General features: G+C 28.6%; 1 protein-coding gene across 2 annotated transcripts; it reads left to right on the plus strand.

The window, feature by feature from the left end:
• The first annotated feature begins 390 nt into the window (after positions 1-390).
• LOC126899828 (uncharacterized) lies at positions 391-19821 on the plus strand. 2 transcript variants are annotated; one of them, XM_050675055.1, is made up of 7 exons: positions 391-648; positions 17104-17280; positions 17374-17798; positions 17875-17978; positions 18079-18114; positions 18189-18411; positions 19131-19821. In XM_050675055.1, the coding sequence occupies exons 3-7, from the start codon at positions 17570-17572 to the stop codon at positions 19217-19219; spliced, it is 681 nt and encodes a 226-aa protein (XP_050531012.1). In that variant the 5' UTR covers positions 391-648; positions 17104-17280; positions 17374-17569; the 3' UTR covers positions 19220-19821. The 2 variants fall into 2 exon arrangements, with proteins under 2 accessions (XP_050531012.1, XP_050531013.1); XM_050675056.1 differs by having other exon boundaries at positions 17141-17280.
• Positions 19822-25779: the final 5958 nt, after the last annotated feature.

Raw genomic sequence — 25779 nt, forward strand, 5'->3', positions numbered from 1 at the left:
TTATTTCAATTTAATGAATGTGGTCAAAGTTAAACTATTTATAACTATGAATTATGAATACCAGAAACCTTAAAAATAAATTAGTAAATAGGTGTAAGTGCAAAACAAGTTAGATTTCTAGAGTAATTAAGTTTTTTTTGATACATGTAAATTTAAATTTTATTACTTATGTCGTTTTTGATATGACCGTTTTAATTATTTTTTATCATTATTTTGTAGAAAACTTTTTTTCTTTTGCTCAACTTAGAATTTTTTTCACTTTGGAATTGTAAAACACCTGTATGAGAGTTATATTTTATAACAGAATATGCATAATACATGAATTCATTTAAAATATGCGTAATGCCATAGAAAATTAAGTATAAAGATAACCCTCCTACAGACATTTCAACAATTCCTAATGAAAAAAAATCATTTTCACAAAAAAAAAACCTTGTTTCCTCATAAAATGCATTGCAATCATTATCTTTGAGTTAGGTCCAGTTTGGAGTTTTTGTTCTGAATAACTATTATTTCTCCCTTAATAAATAATAATATCTTCATCATATAATAATTTTTTTTGGAAGAAATTTATCCCACCTACACCACTTTCTTTCAAGCACAAGAAAAACTGTAAAACCTAGCACTGACACAATGAAAAGAGAATAGGTAAAAATTTATTTATTTTAATTTATAAAATTTATACTTATAATTTTTTTTTAAATTATATGTTAACATCCTCTAATATTAAATAACTGCCAATTATAACAATAAAATATTGCAAAGTGTGTGAACCTCATATCATCCTATAACCTTTTCTTGGCACTGCACTGATGCCAATTTTAAAATACTGTAGAACCTGGATAAGTTAAAGCTCAAGTGAAATTATTTTTTTTAACTTAATAAGGTTTTTGAACAATTAAAAAATAAAAACTGACTTAAAATTATTTAAGAATTTGAGTTTGTATTCAACTCTTATCTATAAAAATATAACAGATTGATTCCAATTGGCAATACTAAAATGTATGAAGTTTTAATGAATTTATGTATTTATTTTAATTATTAACAGCTTTTAAATTTAAACTAATGCTTTAACTAGTCTAAACTACCACAGTCAAATCTTTTAGCTATAAAACTACAAAAAAGTTATTTGTATTATCTATAATATTTATTTCTTTTGAGTAAAATTTCCTTTTTCAAGGAACGGAATATACTTAACCTTATCAAAATTCTACTGTAGTAAACATAATATCTATAAAAATAATCATTTTACTATAGTTTTTTTTTAAATACTTGAATGTAACATATAAAATAACAATTATTTATATCTTAAATTTTAAGATATTTTTTTACTACTCCCTCTATTATTACATCATAAAAAGAGTACTTATAATAACTACATGTATTACTTCATTACATTGCCCTATTTTAATTTAAAAATTTAAGAATTACTATTAGATTTATTTATTTTTTGCAATCTAATATTGTTCAAAGAAAATTCAAATGAGAAATTTAGCTACAATACTTTCATTGTAGTATAACAAATCATTCTAATGTTGATCTGATATGAAATTAAAGCTTACTAATGTAGTATGTTAAGACAAGTGTATAAAAAACCAATAGACATCAAAATTGTACAAAAACTATAAACAATTGTTGAAAAAACACAATTGTTTCGAGGGAAAAATGTAAATAACATGTTATATTAGAGTATGTTATAATCAGGAAAATAATTAGCATGTAATTACTTCAATTCTCGTTGGTGATGGCAAACTGTTCATAAAAATGTATTGTTAGTATTTTTAATTGATAATTTAAATACAGATTTCAACGATAATTAATTATTTTGGTAATAAACAAAATAATCTTCGATTTAATGTTTATTTTTTCAAAATTCATAACAATACAATGTACAAATTTTGACTACTAAGCAAAAAATATTTTTTTTTTAGAATAGGTTTTAGCAAAAATTTTAGTTCCATACACTGAAAAAAAACCCAGCACAGTGGGGTCGTAGCATAGTTTGGTCCAGTATAGATGATATCTGACATTAATTAAAATCACTATCATAAAAAACGCTTTGATGCAAATCTGTAGATATTGTTTAATTTAAAAAAAAAAATTTTTCAAAAAAATAGGTCAAGTGAGAGCTAAGAAAATAAATGATAGCAACAATAAAAAACCACATGGTAAAATAATATTAATATGAATTTCTTCTCATGAGAGGAGACTACCGTAATGGGATTCTTGATATTTTAAGATTTCAATGGGTGAAAATTTTAGAAATTTGTAGATAGTTGTGCCGAGAAAACGCTGAAGAACAAGAAGACGAAGAATTATTAAGAGCGGTCGATATATTGCATGAAAGAGATCCTTATGACTTATTGCTACGTGATCCAAACTCAACTGCTAACGTTGATTTACAAAATGCATCTCTGCATAAACTTGGCGCAATAGCTAAAGGCTGATTTACACGATGCCAGTTGTTGGCATGCCAGCTGGTATGCTAGCTGGAAGGTCACTGGCGTCTGTCAACTGGAATTGGCAACCGACTGGCGCCTATCGTTTACACGATGCTGGTTACTGGCAGACACTAGTAGCTAGTGGTAGTGTATTATCAATTCAAGNTATTATTATAATTCATCATTTACAAACTTCAATTCAAGAACCATTTCAAATTTTTTTTACGGGACTAGCTGGTACGGGAAAATCATTCGTTATCAAACTGATTATGGAAATTTACAACAGGTTCACTGATAATGATGGTTACTGCAATGCCTATATTACATGTGCTTCAACCGGCAAAGCTGCCGTGGCTAACTGTTCATACAGCTCTCAAAATTTCTCTTTCAAAACTTTTGCCTTTATCACCAGAAACGTTGCAATTGTATATATCTCTCTTCAGATATGTCAGAGTACTGATCATTGATGAAATTAGCATGGTTAGTGCAGAACTTCTACATTAAATTGATAATCGTCTAAAACAAATAACAGGAACAAACACAGATTTTGAAAGTATAGATTTTTTTTCGATCGGAGATTTACGGCAATTGCCACCAGTAAGATCGACACCTATTTACAAGACAATCTGAACGAGCATGATTGAAATGCGGTCAGCATTTATGGAGAAAATTAAAATTTTATCAACTTACCACAGTAATGAGACAAGCTAATGTTGTATTTTCACAAGTTTTGACAAAAATAGGCAATAGAGATGTACTAGATGAGCATGAGTTTCAACTTATTAAATCGAGATTTTTCAAAAAAAAGCATGTTGCCACCTATAAAAATTTGATTTTGAGCCAATGTGACAACAAAGTTCTTTCAACGTCCGTAGGCGTCATTATTGGCGCTAAAAGTACTGAGCAAGAAGCTAACTTTAGACTTAAATTACATAAAAAAATCTGTTATTGACACTGGAGGACTGCCTTATCACATTACTTTTGTTATTGGAAAGCATTATGTTATTACAACCAACATCGACGTTACTGATGGTTTATGCAATGGTGCTGTTGGGAAATTGGTACATCTAGAATTTGATGAAAGTAACACATTGATTAGAGTTTGGCTGGAATTTTCTGGTTCAGATAAATTGGATAGAAAAAAAAGGCATAAGGCAGCCACTCTAGCAGTGCAAAATAGAGTCGGGAATCTCGCTGTTCCAATTGAATTACGAACAGCAAATATTTCAATAACATCGGATAGAAAATGTATAGCCATTTTCCATTAACTTCAGCTCTTGCTATACATAAACTATACATAAATCGCAAGGTGGAACTTTTGACGAAATAGTATATGAGTATAGTAAAGCACATTCTCAGGAACTCGTTTATGTTGCGCTCTCTCGTGTGACTAATATTGAAAAATTGTATATCACGACAAAAAACGAAAATTCTACATTCAAGTTGTTGTGGATCCTTTTACACTTAAAAAATAATAAATTAAATACACAAGTTCTTAAAAGAATAACATTAATATAAGAACACACAACACCACCAGGTCTCGTCGAATGCCGGTCAGCAACTGATAACAACAAGATTAATATAGAGAGTGTACACCACATCCTCCCCTCAATGTATATACAATAAAAACAAAAATATATTTTCTTTTTTTTATAGAAAAAATACATAGAATTATAAAATATTAAATGTTAATCATTATGATATATAATTATTAAAGATGTAAAAATATAATATTTCATGACACATAAAATTAAACATATATTAATTTAAAATATTATGTAGGTTGACATAGCTTCTCATGAGGACGAAGTTTGCGTTCCCGAGGTTCATCATTTTTTTTTATTTCAATACTCTTATTATTATAGGATAAATTGTTTTCATTTCCCCATATTACCCCCTGTTTTAGTATTAAGTGTTCTCTCGTTCTACGGTACTTCACTCCATCTTCCCCCGCCACAATAAAAGACCTCGGAGTACTGGCTAAATCTACTACTTTCCCTGGCACCCATTTTTTAGCTTCGATGCGAAGCTGAGAAGGTATTAATTTTACTATGATGTGTTTTTTTTTTTATTTTTTTATTTTTTTTTTTTTTTGTGTCTGTGAACGCTCAATCTCAGCTCTCGCTGGACCGATTTTGATGAACAATATGTCAAAAGATCACAAATCGTATCTAGTCGAAGACATTACCCTCAAAAATTGAAAAAAATTCCCTCGTTCCCCGTAAACGGGGGAAATCCCCCAAAAAATTACAAATTTAAAAATCGCTAATTTTCGATATTTTTTCAATTTTTTTTACTTAAAATTGCCATAACCTTTTTAAAAATGACCGAATCAATATAATTTTTTTTTTTATAGATACCTTAGATAATTACCTATCATTTCATTTATTTTTGTGAACATTTGACCCTTTAACAGCCCAAAGGGTTTCAAAATGGTAACTTTTTTACAAAAAATTAACTTTTGAAAATGTTCCGGAAAGACTGACAATTTTATATATACCTTTTTATATATACCTTAAATTAAAGCTAATGTAATATACTTTAATTTGAAAAAAAAAAATTTGACCTCTGGACTTGTCTTCATGGTGAAAATGACTACCGTATGCAAAAATATGCTATTTTTGTGAAAAAATTCTTGATATTATATTTTACATTTTTTAACATTATGTTGCTATAACTTTTTAAAAAATGCATGAATCAACTTTATTCTTTAATGATAAATACTTTATATATACTTCTTTCATTCGACATACTTTTTTTTAAAATCGGACCATTTCCCTTTATACAGGGGGGGTGCAAACCTTTTAAAATGCGTATAGAAAGTAGAACTTTTTCAACTTAACTTTTGAAAATGTTCCGGAAAGACTGACACTTTTATATATATCTTAAATTAAAGCTTATGTAATATACTTTAATTTGAAAAAAAAAAATTTGACCTCTGGACTTGTCTTCGTGGTGAAAACGGACATCAAAGTTAAAGAAAAACGTACGATTTCCGTGAAAAAAATCTCGATTTTATATGTTATATTATTTAATTTATATTTTATATAACTTTTGGAAAAATGTATGGATCAATATTATTATTTTTTTATAATAAATATTTATATACCCCTTTCATCTGGCACGCTTTTTTTGTAAATCGGATCATACCCCTTTAACAAGGGGGGTCAAAACTTTAAACATGCGTATTGTTACTAAGATATTTTCAATTTAATTTTTGAAAGTATTCCGGAAATACTGACACTTTTAAATATATCTTAAATTAAAGCTTATGTAATATACTTTAATTTGAAAAAAAAAAATTTGACCTCTGGACTTGTCTTCGTGGTGAAAACGGACATCAAAGTTAAAGAAAAACGTACGATTTCCGTGAAAAAAATCTCGATTTTATATGTTATATTATTTAATTTATATTTTATATAACTTTTGGAAAAATGTATGGATCAATATTATTATTTTTTTATAATAAATATTTATATACCCCTTTCATCTGGCACGCTTTTTTTGTAAATCGGATCATACCCCTTTAACAAGGGGGGTCAAAACTTTAAACATGCGTATTGTTACTACGATATTTTCAATTTAATTTTTGAAAGTATTCCGGAAATACTGACACTTTTAAATATATCTTAAATTAAAGCTTATGTAATATACTTTAATGTGAAAAAAAAAAATTTGACCTCTGGATTTGTCTTCATGGTAAAAATGACTACCGTATGCAAAAATATGCTATTTTTGTGTTAAAATTCTGGGTTTTGTATTTTATTTTATTTTAAAATACCTGACAAGGGGAGTACAGATTTTCATAAATATTATATAAATTAAAATTGATATAGTATAGATAGTTAAACTTATTTAAATATGTTTGTTTCTTTTAAGTCGAGAAAAATAACTTTGAAATTTGAACTAGCTTAAATAGCCAATTTTTCAACCGCCGGAAGCAACGTACGGTTGCCGAGTTGGTAAAATTTATGTTTTACACGCTTGGGGTACGAGGTTCCAACCCGCATATGGCAATGAATTTTTTGCATTTTTTCTTAATTCTTTTTAAGTTAGTATAAATTTTAACTCGTTTGATTTTTATCACATTTAGATTCAATAACTTCAATAAAGATCAAGGATCCCATCACTTTAGTCGCCCCTTGCAAGAAGAAATTTCTTATTCGTATTAAAATTATTTTACTATATTTTAAGTTTTCGCTTCGATGCAAAGCCGAGAAGATATTTTTTTGTGACTATCATTTATTTTCTCTGCTCTAACTTGACCTACTTTTTTCAACAATACGTCAAATTACTACAATTCGTATCTAGTTGAAGATATTACTCTCAAAAATTGAAAAAAAAATTCTAATTTATCAATTAAACAGTTAGTTATTACATCGTCTCCATAAAGACAATTAAAATCATTAATTTCTAATGTTTTCAAAATATTTATTAACGAATGAAGTTTGATATGATAGGTTTCAACTACAAAATTAAATCATTTTACTTTGTAATTTAATAATTTTATTACTCTGTTTGTGTGTGCTACTATTAGACTATAATATTCAAATTTTTTTCTAACGTGTTGCTATATAAATCATTTCTAAAAAAAATGATTGTTTTTTCTCCTGAATTAACAATTGATTTTTACAAATATAATCAAATTTTATAATAAACTCAATTGAGTAAATCTTTTTAACAACTTTGTTTTGATTGGTACATTTAGTTAAAGTAAATCATTAAAATTAATTAAGTTCTCAATATTTCAATTATAGAATCTTTTCAACAAACAACAAAAGTTCCTAGGAAATTATTACTATTACTTCTATTTAAGTTATCTATTACCATAAAAATGCAAAAAAATATTGAGCTTTTCTGATAAATTTACAATAAATAGTAATTATAAAACTTTCTGACTGCATATTGATCTTAACGATACAATTTTTTTAATTGTCATAAAATTTTCTATTTAATTATGTCAATGTCAAACTTACCAATTGAGCTAAAAGTTATGGTAAAATAAATTTTTTTTTTTTTTTATAAACATTTACAACAATCAACTTTAAACGATTAACAAAATTGGTTAAATATGTCATTTTCCTTATTTTTAACTTATTAATAATCAAATTAATATTAAATATTATATCAAATCAGTATTAATTTAAAACAATTTTTTTTGTTCTTAATTATTTTTTTTTATATGTAAAAACTATTTTTTAATAATATTAAAACTTAGAAGTTATAGAAAAAGTCTAATTGCACATTTTAAAACATCGCGAAAAGTTGATTTAGAATAGTATATTTTTGTTTCTGATGGAAGTTCCTTGTAGTCCAGTGTATAAAACTTATAACTTTGTTAATTGTTATAACTTTATCAAAAATGACCAAATCAGTATATTTTTTTTTATTTAGATGCATGTCTTTATCTATCATTTGGTTTTTTTTATAAATCTAACCCTTTACCTGCCCACAAGAGGGATTCAAAATATTAACTTTTTTTTTTTTAGTTAAAGTAAATCATTAAAATTAATTCAGTTCTGGATATTTCAATAGTAGAATCTTTTTAAATATCAAAAATTACTTAGAAATGATTACTATGATTTCTATTTAAGTGTTCTATTACGATAAAAATGCAAAAAATAATGAGTTTTTCTGATAAATTTACAATAAATAATAATTATAAAACTTTCTGACTGCATATTAATCTTAAAAATAACATTGTTTTAATTCTCATAAAATTTTCTATTTAATGATTCATTCTAGTCAACGAAGGAGTAATTTTGCAGAATAGCAGAAAAAATTCCCAACAAACTTTTTTTTTTTTTGTTTTAATTAGGCAATTGGTGGATTATTCCAAAAGCAACATCAACTCTTATTTCTTTAATTATATCATGATTAGTAGTTCTTTGATTTTAAAATATAATATTTGAATATATACTAATTATAATTATTAAATTTAGTATGAAATTGATATTTAATATTGTAATTTAAACGGAGAAATTATAAAAATAATAAAGAAGTTATATTTTGCTTTACTTTTACGTGTATAAAAATTTAAAGGGCTTGATACAATAATTTTCAATAAAAACTGTTTGTTACTATAAAAAAATGCACTGGACTACAAGGAACTTTCATCAGAAGCAAAAATATACTTTTCTAAATCAACTTTTCGCGTTGTTTTCAAATCTGCAAGTAGACTATTTCTATCACTTCTAATTTTTTATATTATTACTAATTATATATATAAAATAATAATTAAAAGAAAAAAAAATTTGTTTTCAAATTATTACTGATTTGATTTTTAATATGTTAAAAATAATCAGTCCAAATTTTCAATTTTAACCTATTTTTTTGGTTCTTTAAAGTTGATGAAAAATTTTTGATAAAGATTTATGAAAGTTTATAGTAAAATAAATTGAATATATTACCATAACTTTTAGCTCAATTACAAGTTTAAAATTGACATCTAGGCCAGTCAACAAAGGAAAAATTGCGGAAAAAATTTTGTTTTTTTAAAAGTTGAATTAAAATATGTATAATGACATACTAATAGTCCTCAAGATTGGAATTGAGCTTTTTTTTTAAATCCTCGCAAAAGTTCAAAAATATGAGCTTTCTTAATTTTCTCAAAAAAAAATATTTAACTTACAAAAAAAAGTTTCGCACAAAAGTTGTTTAAAAGACAATTATAAATAAAAATATAATCTTATATTTTTTCATTTAAACAAATATTTTTCGAGTTACATTACATTTAATATGAGTAATAAAATTTATATTCCATTTTTTTCATTTTACGGTTACTTTTTATCATGTTATACTTACATTAGACACAATGTTATAAATGCATATGTGTGTATGTGTGAGTTTATTTATTTATTGTATCATTAAAGTGTAGTGTATATTGAGATACAACCGATAGAGTAGGTAATTGATTTGACGCTATATTATTTAAACCCAACTAAACGCTAAATTGTACATTCCGAAATAACAATCATATTATGTCAATTGCCACCGGAATATCTGGTAATATTTTTCTTTTTCTTTGCCTTAATCCCAACTACTTGGGGTCGGGCACCCTTATCCTAAGATTCCACTTGACACGATCTCCCACATCTTCTACGCTCACATCAGCTGTCCTCAAATCGCATTCAATAGCATCCCTCCATCTCTTTTTTGGTCTTCCTCTATCTCTTCTTCCTTCAACATTCATTTCTATAACTGTTCTTACAGCTTTCGATTCTTCTTTCCTCATACCATGACTAAACAATCTAAGTCTATTTTCTGTCATCTTATCCACGATTGACGCAACACCTATACTTCCTCTTATATGCTCGTTCCTTATCCTATCTTCTCTAGTCACTCCACTCATCCAACTAAGCATTCTCATCTCTGCTACACTTATTCTCTGCTCTACTTTCTTATCAACCGCCCAACACTATTAACCATACATCATAGCTGGCCTCACAATTTCATACTAAATTTAAAAACTATAATTAGTATTTATTCATATATTATATTTTAAAATCAAAGAACTACTAATCAGGATATAATTAAAGAAATAAGAGTTCATGTTGCTTTTAAAATATTTCACCAATTTCTCTAAAGGAAACACTATCTACAGATTTGCATCGAAGCGTTTCTTATGATAGTGATTTTAATCACTGTCAGATATCATCTATACTTGTCCCATCTATGCCTCGTCCACACTGTGCCTCGACCCCACTGTGCTACCGTTTTTATATTATAGTCTGTCTTAAATAACACATTATCCCTAACTTGTAACTCTTTAAGATTTTTACTATTTTTATCATGATAACTTTTTTGTTTTTGTTTTCTGCTCAAAAGATCATATNTTTTGTTTTTGTTTTCTGCTCAAAAGATCATATTTTATTTGACTTAAACTTAACTTAAACGGCTCTAATAAATTATTTACTACCGGTAACTTATCTTTTAATCTACGAGACATCAACAATTGAGCCGGTGATAGCCCCAAACCCTCTATTGGTATGTTTCTAAAGTTCAACAGAAATATATCTAAATTGCTCTTTTTCTCCTCTGATTTTTTTACATGTACGACAGTCTTTTCTGCCTGTCCATTGCTTTTAGGATAATGCGGACTACTATAAATTGATTTAATGTTCCAATCAGTGCANGGACTACTATAAATTGATTTAATGTTCCATTCAGTGCAAAAGTGTTTAAATTCTTGACTGTTAAATGGAATGTTGTCCGAAACAATCTCATCCGGGCAACCATGAATAGAAAAAATGTTTATAAAGGTTTCTATTACCTGTGAAGCAGACTTATCTTTAATTTTTCTAAGCTCAAACCACTTTGAAAAATAATCAGTTACTACTAGATATGACTTTAATTTATACTCTAAAATGTCTGTGCCTATTTTCTGCCATGGCTTGCACGGAATATCATGAATTAACATCGGTAATTTACTATTGTTACTTTTAAATGTATCACATAATTCACAATTATTTACAATTTTTTCAACATCATTATTGATTTTAGGCCAGTAGATTAATTCCATNCATCATTATTGATTTTAGGCCAGTAGATTAACTCCCTTGCTCTAGATTTACATTTATTTATACCAAAATGACCTTCATGTAAAACATTTAAAACATATGCCCTCATAGCTCGTGGAATGACTATTTTATTATTAAAAAATAACACACGATTAACAACTGTCAAATTTTGTCTTATTTTGTAGAAACTAGACATCTCTCCCTGTATGCTATTACTGTTGGGCAAATTATTATTTACACATTCTACAATAATTCTATACTCATTATCACCATCTATAGCTTCTGTTAATCTATTTAAAGTTTCAGTACTTATCGGACAAACAGTTTTTATGTCGTGTATATTATGATACACGTCCTCGATAACATTTTTATTACCAATATCATTATGAAGATAATCTCTACTGAGCGCATCCGTAATAAACATTTTTGAACCGGGCAAATATTTTAATTATATATTATACATAACAATTTTTAAAAGCATTCTTTGTAGTCTAGGTGAAACTTTGTTTAAATATTTTTTATTATCGACATAAAACAGTTTTTATGTCGTGTATATTATGACCCGAGTCGAAATTTAACACATCAGTAGCACATCTAGATTGTCAATTCTATTGTTTTCTTTCGAGTAGGACAATTTTAGCCCATCAGTAGCGTTTCAGAGGTCATCACTAACAGCATAGTGTCCCAAAATGGATAAAATACCAAAAATTAAGCACATCAATAACGCATCAAATTTGTAATTTTCAACTTTACTGTAAAATAACGTTTCAAAAATCATAAAAATTTTAAAATCGAGTTAGCATTTCATTAACACATCAAAGTTTTCAATACTAATAAAATAACTTTTCTAAAATCCTAATAAAAATAATATTTATTTCTAAAATAAAATGAAAAATATTTATTTATTTAATAAAATTCTTCTTTATCTTAAATATTTATATTTATTCTAATTCCGTGCTGTTTATGGGACTAATGTACTTTTAGCTTCGATGCGAAGCGGAGAAGGTATTAATTTTACTATGATGTTTTTTTTTTTTTTTTTTTAATGTCTGTTGCCACTTTTTCTCAGCTCTCACTGGAACGATTTCTTTCAAAAATATGTCAAAAGATCACAAATCGTATCTAGTTGAAGACATTACCCTTAAAAATTGAAAAAAATTCTCTCGTTTCCCGCAAATGGAAGAAATATTCAAAAAAATTATAAATTTAAAAATCGCTAATTTTTGAAATTTTTTCACTTTTTTTTCTTAAAACTTCCATAACTTTTTTAAAAATCAACAAATCTACATAATTTTTTTTTTATACTAAAACCTTAGATATTTACCTTTCATTTGATATCATTTTTTTGAAAATCTATCACTTAACCTGCTCATTAGGGGGGATTTAAAATAGCAACTTTTTTACAAAAATTAACTTTTTCAACTTAATTTTTGAAAATGTTCCGGAAATACTGCGTCCTTCAAACCTATATCAAATTAAAGCTTATTTTATGTACTATAAAATGAAAAAAAAAAATTCGTCCCGACGACCTATCTTCTATGCGCAAATGGCTACCATATTCAAAAATATGCTATTTTAACAAATTTTTTTTTTTAATTAAACACTATCTACAGATTTGCATCGAAGCGTTTTTTATGATAGTGATTTTAATCACTGTCAGATATCATCTATACTGGACCCAACTATGCTACGACCCTACTGTGCCGCCACCTCACTGTGCTGGGTTTTTTATTATTTATATTCATATAAATACATATATCTAAAAAGTTTTCAATTGAAACAATTGAATACTTCTTTGTATACGTGCAGTTATATATCTATGGAAGTCAAATGTTATAATTTGAAAAAACTAATTTGAATTCTGGATTTCTTTTAAGTCTTTGTATAATGACATAATGTTTAGGCACACATTGACATTGACCATTAATGCATTCACATACATATAGAGCTGTAGTTTTAATGAAACAATGTATTTTTCCCAAGTATTGATTGTCATTTAAAGTAAAAAGTGTATAACAAGATTGAGTTTTGAGATTTCTCTCATATGATTCAGCAATATATAATTTACCATCTTTTAATAAACGCAAATATACTTGAGAGTTCAGTAGCGGAATGTTAAACAAAAGAAATAAATTTTGTATTTAATTTGTTGACTCTTTATCATTATAATATGCTCCTACAGTATAACATTCTGAGAATAACTTTTCGCGTATTTTTACTTGTTTTTTGCGTCGAAGACAAAAATCTTTGATTTTACCTTCGGTAAATAATCTAACTTATTTTTCATTGTGATATAATTGCCATGGGACATTATTACTTATGAATCTATATGAGATGTACCATGAATCAGCTGCAGTAATAAACCATTTAATTTTTCATAAGGATAACATGTAAATGACCATAAGGGACCGATGTTCCTTACTCAGTCCGCTAAATGAAGCAATTAATGAATATTAATTGTACAAAATTGTAATCCATACTTTACTTCAAAATCTTCTACAAATTTATGCAACAAAAATTCTGCTCTATCAATTTCATTTTTATTTATTGAGTCTGAACTCAATATAGAAATAGCAGTTACGAGAAACATGTAGTGATTAAAATAAGAAGTTTGCATGACTCCTGATAAAATCGGAATAGAATAATGAAACATCCACATTTGTAACTCAGATGACTTTCAGTGTAATAAATCATCTATACTACGCGGCAATCTATGTATGAATTTTGGTGGTTTAATTGACAATAACATATTATTTATAACATCTTTTACGTTTGATTAAAGAAAAGGGGAAAATTTTTAAATTTAGGTATAAACCATAAAGTTTATAATTTTTTTATTACTCCTCCGTCTATTCCATGCATCTGATCGATTCCGGTCTCATTAATGAAATCAGGCATTATTTTTGATATAACAGATGGGCCTTTTACACCAAAATAGGGATATCTATTTTGTAATGCTATACTTGCATGATTTATTGACTCTTGTGATGTTCTTAATACATTGCAAGTGGGCTTTTTATATTTTGGCCTGTAACAACAACGTGGTTTGTCACTTGCATAACGACTAGCTATAGTAGCAAGGGTCGCTACCACCTAGGCGAGGTGTCACATCTATCAGATATGATTACCGGACCATAGGTGGAATTTAATTTTAAGTTAATTAAAAGTATAATCTAAGTTAATATGTCGTTATATGTATAAATTACTATAATACCTCATGGTTTATTAAACACAATTATGACAATTAAAGTTGTTTGTGGTTGATATGTAAAACATATCGTAGCCCATGTCTAGATTAAGGAATAGGGATAAATACACGCGAGTAATTAAGTTACTCACGCAATAAAATAAATATTACATTTAAAATAATAAGGAAATTTAATTTAATTGTTAAAAAAAAAGAAAATTAACCATGGACAAAAATGCGAATGCATCAAAAACCATGTCTACAAATAAAGGCAATACAAATAAAATAAAATATTTAAACAAAACAAACAAATAATATTACAAACATCATGGACGGTATTGGAACACATCCGTTAATGTTAATCGGAAATTAATGAAGAATACCAGGAGCGGTCTGGACACTCGCTCCTTAGCGTTGGCTAGAAGAAAAGGGAAACACGTGCTCTCCACACATAAACAAAATTAAGTTAATTTACGATAAAATAAAAATGAAATTAATTAATTAATAAAATATAGCTCATTACATAAATATAATATACAAAAGAAAACGATACCCGGTCTCCGAAGAGACCCATCCGATGATCTGGATGCTTCGCCGAAAAGACCTGACCGTTCGCCGTTGGTGGCTCTACTCCATCATTGAAAAAAGAGTGTCAATAAAACAACAAATGTGTGCACCCTAGCACGGTCAATGACAGAAGAAAGAATAGAGAAGAGTCAACACCGATCTAACGGCAATTTCAAATCGATAACGGCCAGTCTTTTTGGAAGGAATCAATACTGATAAACAATTCGATTTTAATTATATTTCTCTTTTATCGCCTTATCTAGCGGTCAGCGGTAAAATAATGAGTGGTTGACACTGCTGTGTCAGAAAAAGGTTCTTTCGCGCAATAAAATAAATAAATAGATATAACAAAAAATCATAAACGGTCCACCTTCGAATTTGTGACGTTACAACATAATTATTTGAATATTCATACACATGAGTATTAACTCCAGAAGGCAAGGCTTCAGTCTTCCCTGGATTCAAACAATATGGGCAGCCATAATTACCATTAAATTGATTAAAGTTGAATTGACATTTTGCAACCAAATCACATGTTCCATATAATACAACTTCTCTAACGCTGATAATGTTTCGATCTGGAAGAGTCACTTCATACCCTGCAGCTAGTGTTCCTAATTGCGGTCGAAATTTACGCAAAAATACATTAGCATCAGGTTTTTTATCTCCAAACCATAACCCTGCTAATAGTATATTTTCTCGCATGACTCGTTCCTTAATGGGTAACTCATTTATTGAAAAACATTAGGGCCACATGGATATTTTGGATGATTTAAAAACTGGAACTTCATCAGTATACCAACTTAAAGATATATTATTTGGATTTGATAAAAATCCGCTTTGAACAAAAGTTTTATAAATTTCTCCATCGTACAAATCATTAATAGAATCAGAAAAAACGTGTCTCTCATGAAATCTATTTTGTAAATTATTGTAAAATCCATTGCGTTTATAGAATGTCTGTAATTGTTCTAAAAAAGGCATTTCGGTAAAATATGATACGTCATCATTAGTTGACAGGATGCACATTTTGATGTTTCAGATTCAAGTTCAAGATTACATTCAGAGCAATAATAATACTTATTATATTTTGTTTCAGATAAATTGAAAAACTTGTTAAATTTAAATAAACTATTTTTTTTTAAATCACTTTTAATACAATGTAAATTAACGCATTATATTATATCTGAAATACATGTTTGACTGAGATTGTGGTTTGTAGCAAGAGCTAAAATCATCAACATACTAGATCTTACAGTAACTGGTGCTCCGCGATACAATGGCTGATTATGACGGAAGTCATCCATATTTTGATGTGGTAGTTGTTGAGGATTATTGTTAAATACAAGCTCTTGATCACTTTGATTATTTTCACTCTGAACTTCATTGTCACTATCCGGTTCATTTTAACTATAATCATCACGTCTAAATTCGTTTTGATCTTGTAAAGTATCGTTTATTGCAATATTATCTTCAATCTGATCATACAATATATTGTTAACTATTTTACCAACGTCTTCGAGAAAATTCCTGTTATTATCATCATTTCCATCATCGACATCCATTAAATTAATAATTAAATTTCTGTTAACTCAATTATCCTCTAGTTCATCGATAGGTTGATTACGATTATTTTTATTATATTTCAATAAATGATTTAAATAATCATATTAAGTATTTTTAGATAAATCTGTTATTGCTTTTCTAGCCATTATTTTAGTTTGATAAAATTAATATAACTATCTAGACTTATTATAGTGGTCTTAACATATTGATAGTTTTTTTTATTTATAATTGAGGTTATTTAGGAAAGTAATTTAAATACACGTGGCCTGAACGACTTAACAGCTAATATTTCAAATAAGAGTATTTTTCAATCGTAGTTATTTGTCACACGACATAAATAAATTATTTTTGAATTATTTTACTAATTTTACTAATTATATACGCACTGTATAATTGCGGGAAAAACCAACACTTAATGTATCTATTGTGTATAAATATTTTCAATGAGTTTTAATCCCTAGTTTTATAATACTCTTGGTATCCGTCTCTATTTGAAACCTTTCCTTATACCTGGAGAGTGAGTGAGAAGAATAAAATAGTCTGCATTACATAGGTATAGTGTATTGTTGTACATATGCCTTACAAAGCTGCTTAAGCTACTTAAGGATCTATGCTGGCTAGACATTTAATTAATAAATTTTCCCAAAAAACTGTAGATAGAAAAGGTACGTGAGGATATTCATTTTTCTTCCGGTCATTTCTTGTACTTCTTTGCTACTGTACACTTCGGTACAACACAATTTCACGTGCTATTTTAAAATAAAAATTAAATATTAACTTAATAAATTTTTTATCGTTGAATAAATTAATATGACTAATGCAGTAAAAAAAATGAAATTTGCTCTTCTGTGGTGGTTAAGTGAAAAAAATACCAGTATTGTTGACATAAGAAAAATAACGGCAAAATTCCGAAAAGTTGATCAAATCGTAACTTTGAAGTGGGAGGATAAAATTAAAAATACTAAAACATTAGAAAAAGCAAAGATTTTAGCATTGGGTGGTAAGTTTAATAATATTTAATTTAATAAAATATATTTTTAACTATTGTAATTATGTATTGTATATTTGATTGTAATATTTTTAATTTTTGTAGTAAATCGCAATGAACTGGAGGAAATAAATGTAGACTCTGATGGAAAAATCTGCGATAAAAACCAAAAAATATTTCCTCTGTGTATTATAGATGAAAAATACAGAATTAGCAGTAGAAAAAAACACGAGAAAGCGGTGAAAAAAATGAAAGTATAAGCTTTGCAAAAAAAATTGAGCAGGACAAACCGCTTTTTAATATGCCTTCTGTAAGTTTTCATAAAAAACTTTCAAATGCACTGCCATCAACATCATCATCTGACTCCAACGATTTTGTGAAAAGCTATAGCCTTAGTGAATTCATTGATTTATTATCGGCTGATTCAGACGAATCATCTAGTAGTAATGAAAATGAAACGTATCATAAGATTAATGATACGCCTACAACTTTAGCGGAAACTTTTCAAATCACTCAGCTATTTCCAACCGGTAAGAATTTTACAACAATAAATAAATTATTTTGTCATGATTATCTCTTATTTATAAAACATTTGATATTTTTCAGTTACAAAACGATATTTAGAACACTATCGAAATATTTTGAAGCTGATGGAGACAGCATATGAGATCCAAGTCAAAAATGGCTACTGTATGGATGAAATTGATGAGGTAAAAATTAATTTTTTTAGTGTAACATAACAGTATATCTAAAAATATGAAGATTATATTATATAATATTGAAAATTTTGATTTATATAATTTATTGCAGGTCGCAGATGGGCACACAAAACCTAGACATGTTAGAGTGAGTTTGAGCATAAATTTTTTCTTCACAAAATACACTTAAAATTTTTCATTAATTAATTTTTTACGTTGTAGGTAGAAATTATAAAAGGTTCTAATGTTTACATGGATAAGACGACAAAACACTTGATAGAAGCCCTATCAAAGATTTGTAAAGAAAAACCTGATGATGAATGGAGACATATTGTACGATTGGCTCTTTTTGAAATTTATGGAAATTCTATAAAGAATTATTCTAGGACTGGAGTAAAAAGTTCAAAACCTGGGATAAACCCCACTGCTTTAAAAGGGATTTATGGTAAGATATCAATTATATATCTTAATATCTCAATATAAATTGACACGGTCCCGCGTCGTTCTCTATACACGGAGCCCCGCGACCCGTGACACCTTTATCAGCCGCCGCCCTACTACGTGCATATGGTAGTTTGACTGACTAACACCGCGTGCGATACGCCACGGTACAAAGTCCAGCAAGTGCCGCACGTCCATCGACGACCCGCCGCAAATATACGTTAAGTCATCTCCGTGACATCGTATCGTTTTGATCGCTCGCCGTCAACTCTACTATGCCGAACACTCAGTTATGAACTTTTGTACCTTTTGTATATGCTTATGAATATATATTTGTCATCTTTAGTTTTATTGTAATCTGTTTGACATTACGCCTTCCAGGGCAATATACAGTTTTGTTCGAACACCAATAAATATTCCTACATTTTGTTTCGAACCATCAAAGTGTTGCGTTTTCTTTCCTTTCTTCACATTATAACATCCCGCGAGTGCGGCAAAATACCGACCGCAACAAAATCATTAAACTCATTGTTAACTTATTAATATTTATCATTACTCTATATATTTACAGCATGGGCTTATAGTCGAATGCCNGAACCATCAAAGTGTTGCGTTTTCTTTCCTTTCTTCACATTATAACATCCCGCGAGTGCGGCAAAATACCGACCGCAACAAACTCATTGTTAACTTATTAATATTTATCATTACTCTATATATTTACAGCATGGGCTTATAGTCGAATGACTGCTGACCGTACGATTCAATGGAAAAAATACGTTAACTACGTAAATTCGACTAGCGACAATAAATAAAGAGTCACGAAACGAGATAACAACCATTTTAACGTTGGAATCACTGACAAAAATAAAACTAAGAAACGAAAAATTAATAAAACTAATTTAAATGATGCTGCTGAAAAATTATCCTCCACCAATAATGGCCCAATATCTTCGAGTACTCATCAAGAAGAGCAGTCAATTAGTTCAGTTAGCTACAGTCATCCAGCACCCCAGACACTATCAACGGCGAATCATCAAGAACATAATTTACAAAAAACGATTGAGCAGCCACAAAATTATCATTATCAAGGTCATTATGCCCATCATCCGCCCTATTTCTATCAAAACTTTTATCTCCAGAAAAGTTCCTATTCCTCTACACCTTTTATTAATAACCACCAGCCTAATTACCCTCAACAAAACTCCCAAATTCCTAGATACAATACTAAATACTCACATTATTCTCACAATCATAACCAATATCCACAAACGATTCCTCAAAATCCTGTTAATTCTGAGATTCAACCAGCTCATCCCGCCCATTCTTATAATCCGTCTTCTTCAATAATTAACAACAATGATCAATCTGTAATAGGTAATGAGTCAGAAAATAACATTGTAATTCAATCCCTTAAAGTATACATATAATAAATATTTTGTTTCATTGTAAAACTCAAATTAAATTGAATAAAAAGGAAAATTTCTCATATAACATGTATTATTGATATTATTATCATTATTATTTGTGATGTTTTTGAAACGCTAGTGAAATGCTAATTTTCAAGAATAGCGCATCAACAGTATTTCAAAGTCCTCAAGTTTAGGCTATCAATAACGCATCTAATCTGGGCAATCCCGAATAACTGCAATTTGGAAGTGTTATTGATGTGCTAAATACCATTGAGCTAGGTACTTTTAAGACTATCACTAGCGCATCAAACGTCTCAATTTTTGAAAACTTTGGGTTGCTATTGATGTGTTAAATTTCGACTCGGGTATCGATGTGATACGACGTGTATCGATACACGTCCTCGATAACATTTTTATTACCAATATTATTTTAAAGATAATCTCTACTGAGCGCATCCGCAATAAACATTTTTGAACTGGGCAAATATTCTAATTGTATATTATACATAACAATTTTTAAAATCATTCTTTGTAGTCTAGGTGAAACTTTGTTTAAATCTTTTTTTATTATCGACACCAAAGGCTTATGATCCGTCTTTAATAAGATGGGCCTACCATAAATAAAATAATGGAATTTTTCACAGGCAAAGACTATTGCCAGCAACTCTTTTTCTATTTGAGCGTACCTTTTTTGTGTTTCAGATAAACTTTTAGACGCATAAGCTACAACTGAACCCTCTTACAATAAAACTGCTCCTACGCCATCTTTTGATGCATCAATTTGTACTTCGATTAATTTGTTATCATCAAAGTGTGCAAGAATTGGTGAACACGTTAATAATTTTTTAATTTCATTAAATGAGTTTTGTTGTTTATCTGACCATTCCCACTCTATTTTATCTTTTGTTAACTCTCTTAATGGTGCGCTAACCTTGCTAATGTTTGGTACGAATTTAGTGAAATATTTTACTATACCTAGAAATCGTATAACTTGTTTTTATTTTTAGGAATCTCTAGTTTAGAGATTGCATTTAAACGATCAGGATCTATTTTAATACCAGCCTTACTTACAATAAAGCCTAACATTTTTAACTGTGATAGTTTGAACTGTATTTTTTTTTCATTAAGTGTTATACCTGCTTTTATAGCTTTTTCTAAAACCTCTTTAAGTATTTCATCGTGTTTTTTTTTCATTTTCGGCAGCTATATATATGTCATCTATGTATACTTTTACACCTTCTATACCCCTAAACATTTCTGAATTTTTACTTTGACACACTTCAGACAATACTGACAACCCCAACGCACTTCTAATGAATTTATAACTTCTCGCCAGCAACATTTAACAAAATAGCTATTTATACCTCATCTGGTTTTTCATAACTGCCTGATGCTAAGAGGAATATTTCAAATTTTTGGTAAAATCTTCTTTAAATTACCGCCAAAATCCCATCTAAACTTAAATTTTTTGGAATTTTACATTCCATTATTTTTTAAACGATAACACTTTCAAGTTTTTTTTTACAAAAAAAAAAACAATACAATTATTTAAATTACATATATTTTAGCACGTAATTAACCGTTTTAAGACGATTTAATTCACACCTAACACCATGTTGTGGATCCTTTTACTCTTAAATTATAATAAATTAAATACACAAGTTCTTAAAAGAATAACACTTTAATATAAGAACACACAACACCACCCGGTCTCGTCGAATTCCGGTCAGCAATTGATAATAACGAGATTAATATAGAGAATGTACACCACACAAGTTTTGTCATAATTGAAGACAAGCTGCATCGACTGCATTTTTGTTGCAAGAATTCAAAAGACTGTCTTTAAATAGTGTTCAGACAATAGCTCAAAGTGTCTTAGATGTCATTAGTAATTGAAATGGCATATCAATAATGACTTTCAATTGTAACAAAAATAGTCACAAATACGATTTACAAGATTCAGTTACCAGGCAAACAAATGTGTTACTTCTTATCGAAACTTGCATTACGCGTGATAATCCGATTGAAATTCCTAATTTCAATTGTATTGTTCAATTCAAACGAGATACTGTTCTAAAAGGTGGGGTAGCTATTTACCAAAATAATAATAATGTTGAGAGGTGACGACTTGGGCCACGCAACGGATTGTGGAGTCGCCACCCTCATGGCTCCCTTGCAAAAAGGAAATCGGGTCGCCAACCACTTAGGCGAGGGTCTTGATCAGAAAAGAACAACACCCGGACCATAAGTGGATTTAATAAAAAAAATTGAAAAAAGAAAAAAAATAATAAGAAAACCAATAATATGCATTTCGATGAGATAAAGTGAATTAAAAAAAAATTATAGATATATATAAACATATACTAAAAATATAAAGTGTTGTTGTAGACTATAATACGCTGATACCTTGTTAATATATAACCAATATGTTTGTTTGATGTCACCAGTGGTGGACATACTTTAGTATGTCGAAGACCGTTACCTTAAAACTAGAGAAATATGATTTAAAGGAAAAAAAATAAGATACACGTGAATATTGAAGATATTCACGCAATAAAAAGATTTTTGTTGATTAAAAAAAATTAAGGGGACTTTATTAAATTATGACAATTAAGTTAATAGTGGACAAAACCCGAAGGCAAAAACCACTCTGCAAATAAAGGGACAAAAGAAAAAAAAAAAAAAAAAACAATTATTAAGACAAAAAAAATTAACCTACAACTTTTAAATATTACACGTGAAGTGTCTTCCGCATCGGAACAAGTCCGTGTACTCCGGGCGCGGCGGATAATTTTTGTAATCTGGCCGGCCGGACCGTACTTGGGTACTGCGGGAATAATATATATATATATATGTTAAATAAACATGACACACCACTGACCAACAACCTTATAACCAGCAACGCTAAAATTATTTATAGCTCATAAAAAATAATTTTATAAAAGACAAAGAGAAAAGAAAGGCTCAAAACAATATATTAAATAAAATAAAACACTATATACGATACCCAGTCCCGGATGGGACTCATCCTAAGATGGGGATCTCGGCCCCGGAAAATGGCCGACGCCTTGTTAAATTAGTGCATTTTTAAAAAAAGAACGACACTCACGAGAAAAAAAGAAACTATAATTGGCTGCACGCACACAGCAAAACAGACCACAACGGTGGTTCAAAAGGAAGAGAGCTACGAAAAAATTTCTACACACCGGGCGAGACACAACGACGACGAACCCGTTTGGGAGAGGGTATCGGCTTAACGATTTACAAAATATACAACAGATAAAAATATGAACAATATTAGAGTTATACAGGTATGGACAGTGGTGGCCAGTGTATGTGTCATATAGGGAACGATTGTTAAACTGATAAAGAATATTGTGTGTATAGCGTTCACCTTGACAGCAACAGTACAGTTTTCTGATTACACGGCCGGATATAACGTACGCGCGCCCATTAGCAAAGCAAAACAGTAATCTATCAATATCATAAAATTCACATTTTGTCACGTTACAATGTTACTAATATTAAGACTCCGAATATTGAAATAAATATTGTACACGTTAGCGATTTTAATGTTAGGCGCTCATTTGTTGGAGATATTTGTGCGTGCTTATTCAACTTAGAAATGGCCTACACATAGACATGGTAGCAATTTACATTTCTCCGAATCCAAAATTGGACTAGGTAGAGTATTTTAATCATCGCACTTTACTGGAGTACACTGAAGAAGAGTCGAAAATACTTGGTACTTGGTACAAATGGTAATAAATTTTCACTTATCTTGGCTGGCGATTTCAAAATCAATTTCGCTAATAAAAAATCAGAGGTGTTGACTACTTTTCTTTCGGAAAAATTGAATTTGAAAATGAAGAAAATCCACAACAAAATATGGGACCACCATTGACGCGGTATTTTCCAGATATTTAGAGGATATCAAGTCTCAAACTTATGTTTCTTATTTCAGTTACCATAAACCTATAGTTCAATGATAACAATTCCTGAATAACCTACATGTATTGTAAGATTATAAAAATATTTTAAACAATTATAACTTCTCATTTATTCAATAAAAGAAAAAAATTTGTTTTCTTATCGGTCACCAGGCTCAAAAAGTGTAACTTGAATTAATATCAAAGAAAAAAAAATATTGCTTAATATTATAATTGCATAAGTTGATAAAAATGCTATGCAATAGCTTTACCGCGGCAGTCCCCGATCGCCACACGTATTTTTTTTTTTGAGACATTATAGTACTCTTAACTTTGTCCAAAATTTGGTGTTTTATGATATTTGTCATATTTTAGGTATTATGTATGACGCTTTAACTGAATTAGCTGATTTATCTTTATTATTACAAGATAGATGTTTAAGTATATCAAATGCAAATTGATCGAACAATACGAATTTTTGATTCTATGATAGAAAATTGTTGACCTAAGTTTAATGAAGTTAATGATGCATGTACTAAAGCAGAACCATTGTTTAAAAATTTAAAACTATCAAACATCAAATCAATTCCAAAAATAATTTCATCACAGTTTTTTAGAAGCCTTTCAAATAATTTGATAAATCGACTATTCAAAACCCAGGCATCGCATGTGTCATCAGTAAATGATAACCAATATAAAGAAAACTATACACAACTTCTCAATGATCTTGATTATTTAGATATGAAAATTTTGCCAGATGATAGTAATATTTTATATGATGATGAAAATATAAGAAGATTAGCAAAACAATTTCAAGTAGATGAAGTTTCGACTGTGAGAGGCTTTCGCGTATTCATTGATACCAAGAACAATTCCAAAATATTTGATATAAAACCTTTACTTAATTCAGTAAATACAGTAGCGATATCATCATTAAAGTGTGAACGTGTGTTTAGTTGTATGAATAATATTGTTACACCAAAAAGAAATGCATTGTTAACTACAAATTTGTCATCACTATTATATTTATATAATTTAGATATATACATTGTAATGGTCTTCTAGTAAATTTATTTGAACCAGTCCATTATGTTAAATCTTGGATAAGCAAAGGTAATAAGTCAGCTGACGATGTATGTTGTCTAAAGAGAAATGTAAATAATGAAGAACATACCTATCAAAATATGTGGTTACTTTTGAATAAAAGCAATGTTTAACTTTTTTATTTATTAATAATAAATTTATTGACTACATATAATATGCAATTGTGGATACATTGTTTTTTTTTTGCTTGTTTTCCGACTAAATAAAGTAATGAGTAAAAAAATCGCTAGGGACGCAGTTTTCAAATTGTTAGATTGAGCTCCCCTATTTATTTTTTGCCAATTCGAGCACTGAGTATAATATACTGATCAGCCTCTATATACTTTTATTAATTTTAACCATATATTCATATAATTTATATATAACTTAAGTTTAACTTTATATTCATACAATTTTCGAAAAGTTATAGTAATTTAAAGTTGAAAACATTAAATATGAAATCATAAATTTTAAAACTAAAATTGCATGTTTCTTAACTACGGCAATCATTTGCACATAGAAGATAAGTCATCGGGACAAATTTTTTTTTTAACTTATAGTGCATAATATTAGCTTTATTTAACATATGTTTGTAGCTCGGTGTATTTCTGGATCATTTTCAAAACTTAAGTTAAAAAAGTTTATTTTTTGTGCAGAAGTTTCAATTTTAAATCTCCCCTGTGGGCAAATAAATGATCAGTTTTTCAAAAAAATTACATCAAACAAAAGTAAAATGTGGGCAAATAAATGATCAGTTTTTCAAAAAAATTACATCAAACAAAAGTAAAATATCTAAGGTTTCAATATAAAAAGGAATTATTTTAATTTGTTCATTTTTCAAAAAGTAATGGCAGTTTAACTATTAAAATATTTCATGTTAAACAGTAATTTTTACATAGTGATTTTTTTTTTTGAACTTATAGTATTTATCGTAAGCTTTAATACAACATA

This window comes from Daktulosphaira vitifoliae, unplaced genomic scaffold (assembly GCF_025091365.1).
Source record: "Daktulosphaira vitifoliae isolate Bord-2020 unplaced genomic scaffold, ASM2509136v1 Scaffold_2, whole genome shotgun sequence".
In the NCBI taxonomy this organism is placed as follows: Eukaryota; Metazoa; Arthropoda; class Insecta; order Hemiptera; family Phylloxeridae; genus Daktulosphaira; species Daktulosphaira vitifoliae.

Bases quoted from the DNA above. Each gene is read 5' to 3' on its own strand.
- LOC126899828 (XM_050675055.1), top strand. From the start codon at position 17,570: ATGCCTTCTGTAAGTTTTCATAAAAAACTTTCAAATGCACTGCCATCA. The intron at 17,799-17,874 runs GTAAGAATTTTA...GATATTTTTCAG, and splicing joins CACTCAGCTATTTCCAACCG to TTACAAAACGATATTTAGAA. The intron at 18,115-18,188 runs GTGAGTTTGAGC...TTTACGTTGTAG, and splicing joins CAAAACCTAGACATGTTAGA to GTAGAAATTATAAAAGGTTC.